We start from the raw sequence: 16,673 nt of genomic DNA, 5'->3' as shown, positions 1-16,673 counted from the left end.
CTATCTCTTTGCTGATGACTCTACTCTCTGTTGCTCCATTCTTCATCCCTCAGATCGGCAGTCTGCAGCCTCCTCACTCTCTGCAGACCTGGACAAAATCACAGACTGGGCAAACAAGTGGAACATGTCTTTCAATCCTGACAAATCTCACACTCTTACGATGTCTCTCCGAAATGACCGACTGGACAACCCTCCCATCTACTTTCTGAATAATCCTCTCCAAGAAGTTCTGTCACTCAAACTTTTGGGTCTCACTATCTGCCATGATCTTTCCTGGGAAAACCACATTTCAAATCTGGCCTCCAAAGCCAGTCGCCGACTGGGCATCCTCCGTCGTGCGAAGTCCTTCCTTGGCACACCTGAGCTCCTCACCACGTACAAGGCTTTCATCCGCAGCTCAATGGAATACTGCTCTCCCCTCTGGGCTGGTGCTCCTGCCTCACACCTAGCTCGTCTTCACGCTATTGAAAGCAAAGCATTCAGAATCATTGGAATCTCCCGCGATGAAGCTAACTCCAAGGGCCTCTCACTCACTCACCGTAGGCATGTTGGTGGTCTTTCCGTCTTCTACCGACTCCTTTCTGGCCTTGCCCCCCCAGCTCTCTCTGGGCTCTGTCCCGCAAATATTCCTACAGGTCGCACAAGATCTGCCTGCAACCCTCTTATGGTTAAACTGCCAAAATCAAGACTCTCTGCTCACCTTCACTCCTTCATTCCTCTTTTCTCTCGCCTCTGGAACAAACTCCCTCACTCTCTTCAATCCCACCCCACCCTCAAGGTCTTTAAAACAGCTGTTCACCACCATCTCTTATCTTCCCCCATCCAAAACCTTGATCTTTTCTATCCCCGATAATTTCACCCCAATTCCACTTTTTGAAATACCAACTTCTGTCCTGGAAGTCCTTGGTGTCCTTGTGTTTTATACTTCTCCCACCCCCCCCCCCCCCACCCCTTCCCACGCCTCCTCCCCCCAAGCCCTCTCCCTCCCACACATCTCCCTGCTCTTAAATGTTGTGTGCTCTCAAGTGTTTGTGTGCTTCCCATTCTCGTCTTCCACTCCCTCTTTTTATATATTTTGTTTGTCTGGTTCATTTGTTTGTGAAGTAAATGTCAGCTCTTTCACGAGCCTCGTTTCAGTATACAAAAAAAAAAAAACAACAAAAAAAAATCGTTTAAAATAAAAAAACCCTTCAATTTCTGATATTTTGCCTTTTCATTTGGGCCTCCCAATTGAAGCCTCGCCCGGAGGGCGGCGGGTACCGTTGCTAGTCAACATAAGCCAACAGAAGCTTATGTCACCATTTCCTCCCCAACAGCTGTTAATCAAGAGAAAAGGAGTTTGACTTATGGCCCTAATGCACGAAATCCCATATATATATACAGTATGTACACGAAGTCGACCACTGGACTAATTCCACTGCAACTTAGTATGTCATCATCGACTGCGTGTAATAGCCTGTACAAATACAAGTTACAAACTGCACTGTACACTGTACAAGCACTATACAAATTACAAACTCCAAACCACACACAATGCTAGAAACAAAAATGCCTCTGACATCGTAAATCTTAAAAACCCCATTAAAATCCTCCTGTCGCACAAATTGCTTGCAGTCTTACAATAATTGCCCATCGTTCATCAAATCATTAGCTCCTCGCATTGCCTTGTTGGGGAGACATTAAGAGCTACAATATGGCGCTTTGCAAAGAGAAATGCTGTAACATACCTACACAACCTCCATTAGGATACTGATCAAAACCTTCTGCACAGTGGCTTCTGGCTCGACAGTTGAAGGCACCGGGGGTGTTGTGGCACTGTGTACCAGTAGGGCAATGATTCGTGCCATCCCTGCATTCGTCGATATCTGAAGTTGACAGTAACGAGGTTTCATGATTAACAGGTAATTGTGATGGGTTGTGAAATAACTAGAAATATCAGCAATTAAGCAATTTTGTTCATTGTATCGCATCCTCAGGTTAATGTAAATGCGAACATTGCAACCTCCATACCCTACCTTACCTTGGCACTGGTTATCCCTTCCAAGCCGATATCCAACCTCACAGGCATCGTTGCGAACACACTGGAAAGAGCCATTGGTGTTGACACAGCGTTCGCCCATTGCACAGTTGTGTGTCTCAGCGAAGCATTCATTCACATCTGGGGGAGATTTGTCACGAATAGGTTGTTTTACATCTTTGATCAAATGACGGCCATTGATAAACACACTTATTGACCTCTTTATAGAGATTCAAACGAAGTAAACATTCATTTTTCGATTTCACTTTCACAATGGTGTCATCATTTGTGGTGAGAACGGTAATGTGACATTCAGCTGCCAATAAAAATTCCATCTTGGGAAGGAGCCAGACATCTGAAAGTGTGGCTCCCCGTTACTATATTGATGGTTGCCTGGATGTGATAACATTGGTTTCTGTGGACCACTGAAATATCCTGAAAGGTTTTGAACTTAATGGATCAAAATTTATTTTTCTTCAGCATTCAGCCAATGCCAGTGCAGCAGCATGATGTGTATATGTATGTATATGTGTATATATATATATATATATATATATATATATATATATACATGTATATATATATATATACACTATAAGAGAGCCGTTTGTCCATGTCTGTGTGTTTGTGTGTCACCATGTTTCTCAGAGATGGCTGAGCAGGTCTTTGTCAAACTTTCAGAGGTTCATAAGTGAGTGCCAGGGAATGTTTTAGGCCAAAAGAAAATTGAAAAAAAAGGTTTTTTTTTTAGGGGAGATTTTAAAATAATTGCTTTATAGTGCCTGAGCCTTTGTAACAACACGAAAGGTAATAATAAATTATCCCCGATTAGAGAAGGTGTGTGTGAAATATCATATTAAATATAAATTTTACCGATTGGGTATAGTAGGTCGAGGAGTGTTTTAGGCACCTACAAAAATAATAGAAAATAACAAATTGATTTCTTCAAAATGCCAACAGGATTAGAACATCACTGAGCAATGCTGGGTACTTCTCCTAATATATATATATATACATACTAGCTTGGCTCAGCTCGTTATGCTCGCCTCATCATGCATCATTACAGAGGGTGAACATAGGTTCACTTATGGTGAACATGGTGAACATAGGTTTGTAACCTACCCTCACACCTGCAAATTTTAACACTCTGCCAATCCTTTGGGACACCCCCGGCACAAAAGGCAAAACACAATGCACCATGAAACATTTCACCATGAAACAGCCACTAATGCATGTTAAGGATAAGCTTCCAAGGAATGACCAGGCAGGGGTGGTATACAAGGTTCCCTGTGTTTGTGGGGCTGAATATATTGGTGAGACAGGGAGAACATTAAGACAACGTGTCAATGAGCACCGCAAGACCTTCGAGTGCAACTATCCAAAGAGATCTGCCATTGCCAAACATGGTCTGAAGGCTCGCCACGTTCCGCTATGGGATAGTGCTAGCATTTTTGGGGCAACCCCCAGTAAACGAAGATAGAGGATTTCGGAGGCATGACATGTGGAGGAGTCTGTTGTGTCGCTCACAGAGGAGGTGTTGGACTTACCACTAGCTTTTGGCCCTCTCATGCAGAAAAGTACCAGAGAAACTGCGTCACCAAGTACGTATATAAATTATTACCAATCATGTTGTTTATTTTTCATCGATTTATTTGAATTATGCTATGTTTTGTTTGATTCAACGTGTGATTTAACGGTTGTTTTGATGTAACATCCCAAGGTGTGGTTTCGGTGATGCAACGGTTTTGATGTATGGTTTAAATTTGAATGGCACGAGTTGTTCCAGAATGGCATTAGTTGGTGCTTCGGTGTCCCCACCCCTTTTCCCCTTATATAAGGGAGGGTATAGAGTTGTTTTGCTTTACTCTTCAGAAAGGTCAGTGGATGCACGTTTGTCCGTGTTGCTGATCGAAACATCGAGTAGTTCTTTGTTTGCTCATTAAAGGTTGGAGAACTAAAAATGGATTCATTTGATTTTAATCCCAACCGCAAGTCATTACTTTATTTATATATATATATGCCAACAGGATTAGAACATCACTGAGCAATGCAATATATATATATATATATATATATATATATATATATATATATATATATATAATTTATATATATATATACTCTGGATTCTGGATAATGACGTGCAATCTCTGATACAACACCCTGTCAGTGAACCTCCAGTCTGATGGTTTATCGGTGACTTGGGAATGAAACCCAGACTTGACAGATCAATGGTGTGTTCACTACCTTGAAGCTATTCTCGTAGTTCAACAATGAATAAGAAACCATCATGTAAATAAATACTTGTTTGCTTTTTATTTATATTTTCCTAATTTATCACCAGTAGATATATTTATCCTAATTTATCACCAAATAATAAATTCCAGATTATAATTTATCACCAATAAATGTATCAATACATTTTAGATCTGTAGCATTTTTCACAGACCTTGACAATCCCCATGTATGTTCCGAATAAATCCTGGCAAACATTCGCGATCCTGGCTAAGGCAATGGAATGAGCCTTCGGTGTTCACACAGCGCTGCTCTTCCCTGCAGTTGTGACTTCCTGTGAGACATTCATCGATATCTGTGTGAGGGTTAGGGTTTGACACACCATCCATCAGTTAGTCACCATCTATTCAGGATTATTTCTTTTCCTTTAAAATATAATATGTTCTTCCCTTTACAGAACATTTAAAAGTTGATAGAAGAGGCTGATGCTCTCGGTCCCCTGCCTTTTGGGTGGTATGAGGAATATGAAAGCTAAATATTGAACTGTTTTTCAAAAATCATGTGCACAAGCCAAGTTGCTGAGATGATTGCCATGGCAACATAATTTAGCCAATCAAATCCATGATATAATCAGGATGAGCTAATGTCATGAGGAATAGATACAGTCGTGGCTAAAAATATTGGCACCCTTGCACTTTTTTCAAATAATTCACCATTTCTTCCAGAAAAGTATTGAATTAAAAATATTTTGGTATCCACATATGTATTTTTTTAGTTTGCTGTGGGGCAAATCAAAAAAAGCTGAAAAAATTACTAAATCTTAGCTTATTCCACACGGAAATCCTAAAATGGCCCGGACAATATTATCGGTACCTTTTAGAATTGTTAGAAATAATTAGATTTCAAGCAGGCGATTCTCCTTTACTTTGGGATTGAACACACCTGTGGTGAGTTGCAGGTGGCTGCAATATAAAAATCACTCATTGAACCAGTTTGCATAGAGAAAAGGAGTCGTTCTGCTGTTTTGTGTTACTGCGACCGTAATGAGCATGGAGACAAGAAAGAAAACCATAGAATTGTCTGAGGAGGTCAGACATAAGATTGTAGCCAAGCATGAACAATCTCAAGGCTAAAAGTCCATCTCCAGAGACCTAGATGTTCCTGTGTCCACCACACGCAATGTTGTCAGGTAGTTTAAGGCCCATGGCACTGTAGCCAACCTCCCTGGATGTGGCCGCAAGGGAAAACTTGATCGTAGATTGCAGCAAAGGATTGTTCAATTGGTGGCGAAAGCACCTCAATCAACTGCCAAACAGATTCAAGCTGACCTTCAGCCACAAAGTATGACAGTTTCAACTCTCACCATCCGTCGTCAACTCAATGAAAGGGGGTTCTATGGTAGGAGACCCAGGAGGACCCCACTACTGAGAGAGAGACACAAGGATATCCGACTGGAGTTTTCCAAAACACACCAGAACAAGCCAAAATCCTTCTGGGAGAATGTTCTGTGGACAGATGAGACCAAATTAAAGCTTTTTGGTAAAGCACATCATCTCTATGTTTACAGAAAACAAAATTAAGCCTTCAAAGAAAAGAACACCTTCCCTACAGTGAAATATGGGTGAGGTTCAGTGATGTTTTGGGGTTGCTGTGCTGCCTCTGGCACTGGGTGGTGTGAATGTGTGCATGGCATCATTAAATCAGGAGATTATCAAGGTATTTTGGAGCGCAATGTTCAACCCAGTGTCAAAAAGCTGCTTCTCCATCGAATGTCATGGGTCTTGCAGCAGGACAATGACCCCAAACACACTTAAAAAATCACCCAGGAATGGTTCAAGATAAAACGCTGGACTGTTCTGAAGTGGCCAGCAATGAGTCGAGATCTAAATCCGATCTAAGTCAATGCCATTTATATTTATTTTCTGATTTAAAAGGACATATTAAGTTCTGAATCAAAAACAAAGGTTCTGTAATATTAACAGTGAAATAAAGAATTGTGGAGACCAAATACTTTTGAGAACTTCAACTTATTTTTAGGGAAAATTGTGAGTTATTTGAAGAAAGTGCAAGGGTGCCAATATTTTTGGCCACGACTGTATCTGCAATATGAAAGCTAAATGTTCAACGGTTTTTTGAAATACCGAGTACACTAAAGTACATGGACGGATGATCGGTCAGTCGGAGCGCTTTTTTATGCCCCTGTCTCCAACCTCGTTGGAGGGGTGGGAGACAATAATAATGGAAATGCAGAATGCATCACATGAATATTTTGATTAAAGCTAATGCAAGAAGAGTTACCAAAACCAAACCTAAGACAACTGTGCACAAACCATCAACAAAGAAACAATCCATGCAGCAGTGGAGGATATGAAGAAGCAACTACTGTAAAGGTAACTTAGAGATGAAAGAACTCCAGGGCCAGATAATATGCATCCAAGAGTATTGAGGGAGGTGATCTGATATCTTTAACAGCTCATTGGAGTCAAGACTGGAACTAGAGGATTGGAGAGTAGAAAATGTAACAAGTCTGTTATTCAAGAAAGGTTCCAGAATAGAATTGGGGAACTATAGACCTGTTAGTTGACTGAAGTTGTGTGGAAGGTATTGGAGATGTTAATGAAATAATGGATATGGAACTTTTGACTAATTTGGTGCTAATTAAAAGTAGTCAGCACGTATTTAGGAAAGGGAAGTTATGTTTAAGTGGGGCCAAGATTTAAACCCGGGCAAGGCAGCTCAGAGGTGAGTATGTATACCTCTGGGCCATCCTGTTTAGCTCTTATTTGAGTTATATGAGGCAGTTTCTGACTGGGTGGACGAGGGAAATGCAGTTGATGTCGTATATCTCCACTTTTAATGAAAAGGCATTCCATAAGGTTCCGCATAGGAGCCTGTTGGCTGATAGAGTAGCCAACTAGATTGGAAGCTGGCATTGTGATAGGAACCAAAGTGTGGCTGCCAATGGATGTCTGCTTGGGAGGATGTAAGTTATGGGGTACCTCAAGGTTATTCATAATTTCCATTAATTATTTTGAAAGAAAGTAGAATTAAGAGTAGCCTTTCCAATTTTTCCGTTGACACTAAACTTTTCGGTAAGGTAGACAACAGAGACGGGGTGATCAGATTTAGGAAAGTCTGGATAATTTCACAGGTTGGGTAAGAGATTGGTGGATGCCATTTATTTAACACAAGGAAATACAAGGTGCTGTGGGTGGGTAAGAATAATGATAACAGGGAGTACATAATGCCAGGGACATTCGTGGAGGATGTGATACAGGAGAAGGATATGGGGTGATATATGTGTGGAACGTAGGAGGAGGAGGGGGGGGGGGTGGGATGAGCGGATGGCACTGTCCAAACCTGCCATAGTAAAGCTAATGGGTTTTAGATTTTGTATTCATCGGGGGTTAATTCCTAAATCAAGAGGTAGTCAGTGTTACCACTATAGAGGAATTTAGTGAGGCCTCATCCTATTTCATAGTACCCTTATTCTATATGTACGTATGCACTGTATGTATGTATGTACTCTATGTATGTATGTCGATCTGACAATTTCCTCTTGAACAGCTCGACCAGGGACCATAAACCTCATATCATTATAAAGGTATTACAAATCATGTTCTTCTTAGGTAAAGAACGTTTAAACAACTTAACAATATGCATTACGGTGATGTTGAAATCTGAATGAGAATAATTTTCAAAATGTTTCATTTTACTCATTTTACGCGGAGGTTCAAACCAAAACATCCAACCCCACGGTGCTTCACAGCGAAGCAGAAGTGATTTTTGCTCACGCCATATATAAGCAGCAAGGATGGTTGATGAAGGTGATGTTAGCTGACTTACAAGTAGATGGATGATGACCATCGGGAAATTATAGAGTGAAATGAGCAGAAGCTTTGTGAAATACAGCATGCTGTCTTTTGATTAAATCCGTTAGCAAAGCGACAGGTACTTTTGCTAGTTGTTAACAAATAGCAACAGGAATGTTAAGAACAAGGGGAAAGGGGGAAGAGATTGTGAATTTTACGTATATTGTTCCATTGTTTTTTGTTTTTTTTTAACTTTTAACATTGTTCTTAATGAACGGGAACAGGAACAATGCAGGCATGATGGGTATGAATGGCCTCCTCCTGCACCACCAAAGTTCCTTGTACTGTATATCCTTATGTGACTTCAAGATTGTGAATAAAAGGGGCGGGGAGAAAAGAGAGTTGGGGTTGGGGGGGGGGGCAGAGAGTTGGGAGAGTGAGGTTGAGGCATTTGAAGGGGGAGGGGGTTGAGGACTTGGGATTGAGGGAGGGTGGGGGTGTTGAGGACTTGAAGAATAAAGGTATACGGGAGGATAGAAAGTTGGGGTTGGGGGGGGGGAGCAGAAAGTTGGGAGAGTGAGGTTGAGGCATTAGGAGGGGGCGGCAGAGGGGGTAGAGGATTTGGGGTTGAGGGAGGGGTGGGGGAGGAGGACTTTGGGTTGAGGGAGTTTGAAGACTTGTAGTGGGGAGGGCATTTGAAGACAAGGTGGGAAGGGGCTTGAAGACCAAGGATTAAGAAGGGTGGGGGTCGGAGGCTTGAGGACTTGGGTTGGGGACTGTTTCTGTGACAGATCTACTTTAATACAGATTGTTCATTTTCAGATCTACTGTAGTCTAAAGATCCTGTGAAAGGTCTGCACTGTTAAATGCTGAGTCTTGGTGAACATGTTTAATTTGGGGGCATCTTTCTACTTAATATAAATTATGATGAAGGGATTTTTTTTTGCATACAGAATCGAGGCTCGTGTAAGAGCTAACACATTGAACATGAAAACATGCACAGACATATAAAACATACAATGAAGGAAGCGGGAGACAAGAGGGGGAGGGAGAGGGAAGCACATAAGCACAACAACAGTAGAGAACAGGGACGTCAGTAGATCTGTGGAAGAAGGAGGGCTGGGGAGGAGGGAGGGGTACACGGTATAAAGAAAATGAACACTACTAGGAATTTCACTACTAGGAATTTCAGGAAAGAAGTTGGGGATTGAAAGAGGCAGATTTGGGGTGTTTTAACGGGGGTAGAAAAGATCAAGGTTTTGGATGGGGGAAGATAAGATATGGTGGTGAACAGCTGTTTTAAAGACCTGGAGGGAGGAGAGGGATTGAAGACAGTGTAGGAGTTTGTTCCAGAGGTGGGAGAAAAGAGGAATGAAAGAGTGAAAGTGAACAGAGAGTCTTGATTTTGGCAGTTTCACCAGACGAGGGCTTCTGGCAGATCTTGTGCATCCTGAAGGAATATTTGGGGGACAGAGCACAGACAGAGTTGGGGGGAGCCAGGCCGGAGAGGAGTCGGTAGAAGACAGAAAGACCACGAACCTGCCTGCGGTGAGAGAGAGAAAGGCCCTCAGAATCAGCTTAATCGTGAGAGATTCCAATGATTCTGAAAGCTTTGGTTTCAACAGCGTGAAGCCGAGCTAGGTGTGAGGCAGGAGCACCAGCTCAGAGGGGAAAACAGTATTCCATTGAGCTGCGGATGAAAGCCTTGTATGTGGTGAGGAGCTCAGAAGTGCCCAGAAAGGACCGCATGACGGAGGATGCCCAGGCGGCGACTGGGTTTGGAGGCCAGCTTGGAAATGTGGTTTTAGCAGGAAACATCATGGCAGATAGTGAGACCCAAAAGCTTGAGTGACAGAACTTCTTTGAGAGGATTGTTGAGAAAGTAGATGGGAGGGTTGTCCAGACGGTCTTTTCAGAGAGACATCGTGAGAGTGTGAGATTTGTCAGGATTGAAGGACATGTTCCACTTGTTTGACCAGTTTGTGATATTGTCCAGGTTTGCAGAGAGTGAAGAGGCTGCTACCTGTCGATCTGAGGGTTGAGATATGGAGCGGCATAGAGTGGAGTCAGGAAACTTGAGAAAATTAAAATGTGGAAAAGAAATGGATTGGAGAAATGGAATACGAAAGGGGAAGGGAAAGCCAGTGGGAGGGGGTGGAGGTGTGGGTAGGGGATGGTGAGACAAGGGAATGGAGGTTGGTAAGAGATATGAGTAATTGGTGGGGACAGAGAGTCGAGGTATGGCATTTCTTCCACCATTTTGCCATACAGACCAAATTTATGCTTCCTTCAACATTTGTGAGGGAATCTCACCTCCACAGGTGTCTTGCTCTTCCAGCAGTTCATAGCCAGGGTCGCAAGTGCAATGGCCATCATCTTCCTCATTGTCACACATTTCAACGCATTCTTCTCCTTCTCCTGAAGTTACAGAAAGAATCAGTGCTGGATTAGCACTTTGTACCTTCAGAAGTATCGACCTACCACAAAGCTCTTTTGCCATATCGACGTAGATGTTTACTGAGGCAAATTTGTTGTTGGTTGATTTTACCCTGATGTCCTTGTGCAGAGCTTCGCAGACTTTCTTCTTCTTCTTCAGACTCTTTCCCTGTAGCAAATGACCACAGCAGAGGGTAATCCTCTTATTACCTTTTGAGTTTAACAGAGACCAGTTTTTTCTCTACAATTCTCCAGGCTCCTCGTAATCGAATTCCAGATGTACATCACTTGTATAAATTTGTGTCAACTCAAAAGTCAAAATTTCATGGAAGTTACACATTTCCCACTGTGATCTCTTGTTTACTCATTCTAACTTTTTTTTACTGAATCTGATAAAGATCAACCATGTGAAAAAGAATAGTTATTCAAGAATAACATTTTTACTACTCATTTTAGGCTCAACTTCTTACCAGGAGAATCACTCATTTCTACCAATCGGTCTTGGATAACAATTTAATCAAAGAAATGCAAAGTCAGTTGTAGCATCACTACTTTGATTTCCGCGGTTGTTAAATTTACTTTGCATTGCCTCTGGTATCATAACGTGACACTTCCTGACCTTGTGTGATGGTTTGTGTCTCAACCTCCTCTGGCCATTGGGAAACTTGTGCTTCATATCGTGAATCGGTTCCAGTAAAACTGTGATGATTGCGTTCCTGAGACCACCGGGAACCCAGATGATGTTCAATGGTGGTATGATGATCAGTTGATATTCCTGATCTGTGATCTTCATCTTGGAATTGTTCCTGAAGAATCTGATCATCTGACTCGTGTTCTTCATTTGCAGAAGGATCTTCAGAGGTTTGACTTGTGTATGAGTGAGGTACATTTTGTCTTCTTAGATTTCTATCAGCTTCTTCTGGTTGATGATGATCATAGGTAGGATATTCTTGAGAATCACTTACATCAGGAGGCTCCTGACGATCATAAACATCATGTGATTCCTCTGATGCCTGTGTTTCCTGGGAAATGGGAATTTCTGTTGTGGAAGATGGATCTTCTTGAATTTCACTAACATCTTGGCTCATTTCATAATGTTCGCGTGGCCCACGTGGTTCTGGAGGGTTGTGGTCCTCGGCAGATTCTTCTGAAATACTGTTTTCTGTATCTTCTGTCAATTCATCTTCCTCAGCAGAGACTGGAGTCACATAGGACTGTTGCACAACCGAAGGCCACTTTGTCTGCTCCCATTGTGATGGCTGCTCAGTGGTATAAAGTCCAGGTGCCTCGGGCTCTTTGTACACATCTCTGTGAGTTTTTTGATGATGTAGGTCTGCTTTAACACGTGTTACATCACCAGGAAGACCTCCAGACTGGCAGCAGGCATGGAAGACATGACTGCAAGGGTAACCCAGTGCAGGGATGGTGGTACAGCTGTGACCACGTTTTTGAGCATCAATACCCAAGGTGCAGCAGTCACAACAGCGCTGAAAATACAAGAAAACGGTCTTTTATCAACATCCAAATCAGAGATCCATGTATTCATGTACAAAATAGGTGAAAGAGAATGTATTTGCTTGGGCTGATAGACTGTAGAGCTCCTCATTAATTTAATGTTTTTCATGATCTGAGTCGGCCTACTCTTTGTTCCCTTGCTGATTAAACCCAGGCATGTGGCAATCCTGCTTTTAAGTCCAAGTAGTAAGAATTTTTAACAACCTCATCACTTGAATATCCTGACGTTGTAACTTGAGTAGGTTTTATTAAATTAGGCATCACATCAAGTAGCTCCACATGTTTGTAATGGTACCTTAAAATGGTCTTGTCCACAGGTATCCAGGTTCATAGCAGTGCAGGTGCCACCATTTTGAGCTGCTGATAACCCTGACTGGCAGTTTGCTTCCTGCAGGGAGGCCTGGCAGCACTGTTCCTGCGATACCCTAGATACGCAGAAAATTTTAAAAGGACACATTAAATTAGAGTTTTAAAGAACAGGACACTATTTTGAAGATAACAATTATAAAAAGGACAAATCAGGACATGAGACGAGCACAACAATCATTTGGGAATAAGCTTTTTAAATAAGTTATGTTATTTATAACGATATTAAAAAGTCACTTCAAAATGTTTTTTAAACTGTTTTTTATTTTACTTCAACTGTTTTTAATTATGCAAAAGTTGTCTGAGGCATTTTAAAATGCTTCTGACACAAACTAGAATTTGAAAGCATTTGGAAATGTAAAGCCCGTCCACATCTACTTTGTTCTCGAACTAAACTTGATAAAAAAAAGTCATTGCTTGGACAGACACACTTAAGCTCAAATAGTAAATAGATAAAGACAGAAGCGATTTAAAAATTCGGCCGTCTTGTGCTGATGCGTGGTGGACGGGCTAACAAGGCCTATTTGTACTTCATTGTGACTTTGCGCTCTGACATTTTGACCCAAATATTAATTAGTGTTCTGCATTTTCTCATAATAGGGGTGGAAAATTTGATGACAAAAGCTCAAATAGTACAAAGGTGGACGGGCGGCCTAAAGAGTCATGCCCTGGATGCACACAAATACACAAATACACACATCCTCATAAATCTGCAATTATATTTCTCTATTGTACAGTACCATCTATTCCTAAGATAAAATACTATAACTTAAAGGATTGCTGTAAATGATGTTCACATCATAACATCCTATAATCAACTTTATTAGTCCCCCTACCCAGAGGAGACTATAAGTTTGCTCTCTGTCTGTCCGTCCATCTGACACACCTGTGGTTTTCTGCACTCTTTACCATCACATTTAACATATTCAACTGAAACTGGTACATGGCTCCATTATGACAAGCGACAAAACAAGTTTGAGTTTTGGGGCGGTTCACCAACTTTTCACGGAGTTATTCCATTTTTGCTTGGAAAAGGAACATTCATTGGGACCTTAAGGGAACATGTATTGCAAGCCAGTCGGGGACATGTATTGCAAGCCAGTCGGGGACATGTATTGCAAGCCAGTCGGGGACATGTATTGCAAGCCAATAGGGGACATGCATTGCAAGTCAGGAGGGGACATGTATTGCAAGTCAGGAGGGGACATGTATTGCAAGTCAGTAGGGGACATGCATTGCAAGTCAAGAGGGGACATGTATTGCAAGCCAGTCGGGGACATGTATTGCAAGCCAATAGGGGACATGCATTGCAAGTCAGGAGGGGACATGTATTGCAAGTCAGGAGGGGACATGTATTGCAAGTCAGTAGGGGACATGCATTGCAAGTCAGGAGGGGACATGTATTGCAAGCCAGTAGGGGACTTGCATTGCAAGTCAGGAGGGGACATGTATTGCAAGCCAGTAGGGGACATGCATTGCAAGCCAGTAGGGGACATGCATTGCAAGTCAGGAAGGGACATGTATTGCAAGCCAGTCGGGGACATGTATTGCAAGCCAGTAGGGGACATGCATTGCAAGTCAGGAGGGGACATGTATTGCAAGCCAGTAGGGGACATGCATTGCAAGTCAGGAGGGGACATGTATTGCAAGCCAGTAGGGGACATGCATTGCAAGTCAGGAGGGGACATGTATTGCAAGCCAGTAGGGGACATGCATTGCAAGCCAGTAGGGGACATGCATTGCAAGTCAGGAGGGGACATGTATTGCAAGCCAGTCGGGTACATGTATTGCAAGCCAGTAGGGGACATGCATTGCAAGTCAGGAGGGGACATGTATTGCAAGCCAGTCGGGGACATGTATTGCAAGCCAGTAGGGGACATGCATTGCAAGTCAGGAGGGGACATGTATTGCAAGCCAGTAGGGGACATGCATTGCAAGTCAGGAGGGGACATGTATTGCAAGCCAGTAGGGGACATGCATTGCAAGTCAGGAGGGGACATGTATTGCAAGCCAGTAGGGGACATGCATTGCAAGCCAGTAGGGGACATGCATTGCAAGTCAGGAGGGGACATGTATTGCAAGCCAGTCGGGGACATGTATTGCAAGCCAGTAGGGGACATGCATTGCAAGTCAGGAGGGGACATGTATTGCAAGCCAGTCGGGGACATGTATTGCAAGCCAGTAGGGGACATGCATTGCAAGTCAGGAGGGGACATGTATTGCAAGCCAGTAGGGGACATGCATTGCAAGCCAGTAGGGGACATGCATTGCAAGTCAGGAGGGGACATGTATTGCAAGCCAGTAGGGGACATGCATTGCAAGCCAGTAGGGGACATGCATTGCAAGTCAGGAGGGGACATGTATTGCAAGCCAGTAGGGGACATGCATTGCAAGTCAGGAGGGGACATGTATTGCAAGCCAGTAGGGGACATGCATTGCAAGCCAGTAGGGGACATGCATTGCAAGTCAGGAGGGGACATGTATTGCAAGCCAGTCGGGGACATGTATTGCAAGCCAGTAGGGGACATGCATTGCAAGTCAGGAGGGGACATGTATTGCAAGCCAGTCGGGGACATGTATTGCAAGCCAGTAGGGGACATGCATTGCAAGTCAGGAGGGGACATGTATTGCAAGCCAGTAGGGGACATGCATTGCAAGCCAGTAAGGGACATGCATTGCAAGTCAGGAGGGGACATGTATTGCAAGCCAGTCGGGGACATGTATTGTAAGCCAGTAGAGGACATGCATTGCAAGTCAGGAGGGGACATGTATTGCAAGCCAGTAGGGGACATGCATTGCAAGTCAGGAGGGGACATGTATTGCAAGCCAGTAGGGGACATGCATTGCAAGTCAGGAGGGGACATGTATTGCAAGCCAGTAGGGGACATGTATTGCAAGTCAGTAGGGGACATGTATTGCAAGCCAGTAGGGGACATGCATTGCAAGCCAGTAGGGGACATGTATTGCAAGCCAGTAGGGGACATGTATTGCAAGCCAGTAGGGGACATGTATTGCAAGCCAGTAGGGGACATGTATTGTAAGCCAGTAGGGGACATGCATTGCAAGTCAGGAGGGGACATGTATTGCATGCCAGTAGGGGACATGTATTGCAAGCTAGTCGGGGACATGTATTGCAAGCCAGTAGGGGACATGTATTGCAAGCCAGTAGGGGACATGTATGGCAAGTCAGTAGGGGACATGTATTGCAAGCCAGTAGGGAACATGCATTACAAGCCAGTAGGGGACATGCATTGCAAGCCAGTAGGGGACATGTATTGCAAGTCAGTAGGGGACATGTATTGCAAGCCAGTAGGGGACATGTATTGCAAGCCAGTAGGGGACATGTATTGCAAGCCAGTAGGGGACATGTATTGCAAAGCAATTCTCCCTCTTCTTTTAATTGTTAACCTCAAAATATAGATCCCTTGCCTAAAAGAAGAACCTTAACCTTTAGTCAATTGGCTGTTTTCTCGACCGCACAGATAATGAGCTGGGTACCGTTCTTTCAGCCCAGAACCTTTTCAAGTGGCGGATCCACAATCTCAGTTGGTCATTGATCCACATCAGTAGTCTAGATTATCCACATCAGGAGATCCACAATTTTAGTTGTGTTCAGGCAATTCGTCAACCCATCGATGCAACATCACTATTCAAACTTTACTCTCTCGAGGATTTAGTGTATTATCATACTGTATTAATAACTCTCATCATACATTCCATTATATGATAATCCATTAAATCATGCACATCTTACCTTAAATATAATATGGCCACTACCAACAAGTTCACCACATTTACCAATGAATCAAATTGTTATTCAAATACTTAAACTGTTATTTATAATGGATTTTCTCGGTGGTAGCAAACACTGACAATGGATAGAAAAAACCCCGTTTTTAATAATGTAATTGTATATATGTTTCATGAATAATATTTTTACTATTCATATTGTATTTCACTAATAATATTTGGTGTTGTTTTATGATCTTAAAGAAAACTTGTTTTAATCTGCCTAACTGCAGCTGTCTGTGTTAACGTAGTTGAACTCGTTATTACTTGCAAAATCGAAGATTTTTCAAGTATATTGGTTTGTCTTGTGCTTTTTTCTGTCTGTTTGTCTGTTTGTTTGTCTGTCAATCAGCTACAGGTCATCATTTGAAACCGATCTTCACAAAACCCCACCAGATGGTAGAGTTGGTCATAAGGAAGAAGCCTGTTGATTTCGAGGTCAAAGGTCAAAAGTCATGTTGAGGTCCAATTTCTAAACTAAATTTTTTAAAATCTGATTGACT

General features: G+C 42.6%; 1 protein-coding gene across 2 annotated transcripts in view; it reads right to left on the bottom strand.

The window, feature by feature from the left end:
• The window catches only part of LOC137437245 (uncharacterized), a 121,478-nt gene that overhangs the window by 16,066 nt on the left and 88,739 nt on the right, over positions 1–16,673 (bottom strand). The window contains exons 7-13 of one of the 2 annotated variants that reach the window (XM_078766295.1): positions 12,311–12,440; positions 11,120–11,987; positions 10,613–10,669; positions 10,378–10,482; positions 4,467–4,607; positions 2,021–2,158; positions 1,728–1,865 (exon numbers count right to left, since the gene is read on the bottom strand). In XM_078766295.1, the coding sequence (XP_078622421.1) occupies positions 1,728–1,865; positions 2,021–2,158; positions 4,467–4,607; positions 10,378–10,482; positions 10,613–10,669; positions 11,120–11,987; positions 12,311–12,440 (1,577 nt within the window). The remainder of the gene's footprint in view (positions 1–1,727; positions 1,866–2,020; positions 2,159–4,466; positions 4,608–10,377; positions 10,483–10,612; positions 10,670–11,119; positions 11,988–12,310; positions 12,441–16,673) is intronic. The other variant, XM_078766296.1, reaches the window with a different exon arrangement.

Source organism: Myxine glutinosa, chromosome 12 (genome assembly GCF_964187855.1).
Source record: "Myxine glutinosa chromosome 12, kmMyxGlut1.1, whole genome shotgun sequence".
Taxonomy (NCBI): Eukaryota; Metazoa; Chordata; class Myxini; order Myxiniformes; family Myxinidae; genus Myxine; species Myxine glutinosa.
Note: the sequence above shows the minus strand (reverse complement) of the source record. Positions and strands in the feature narration are given on the sequence as shown.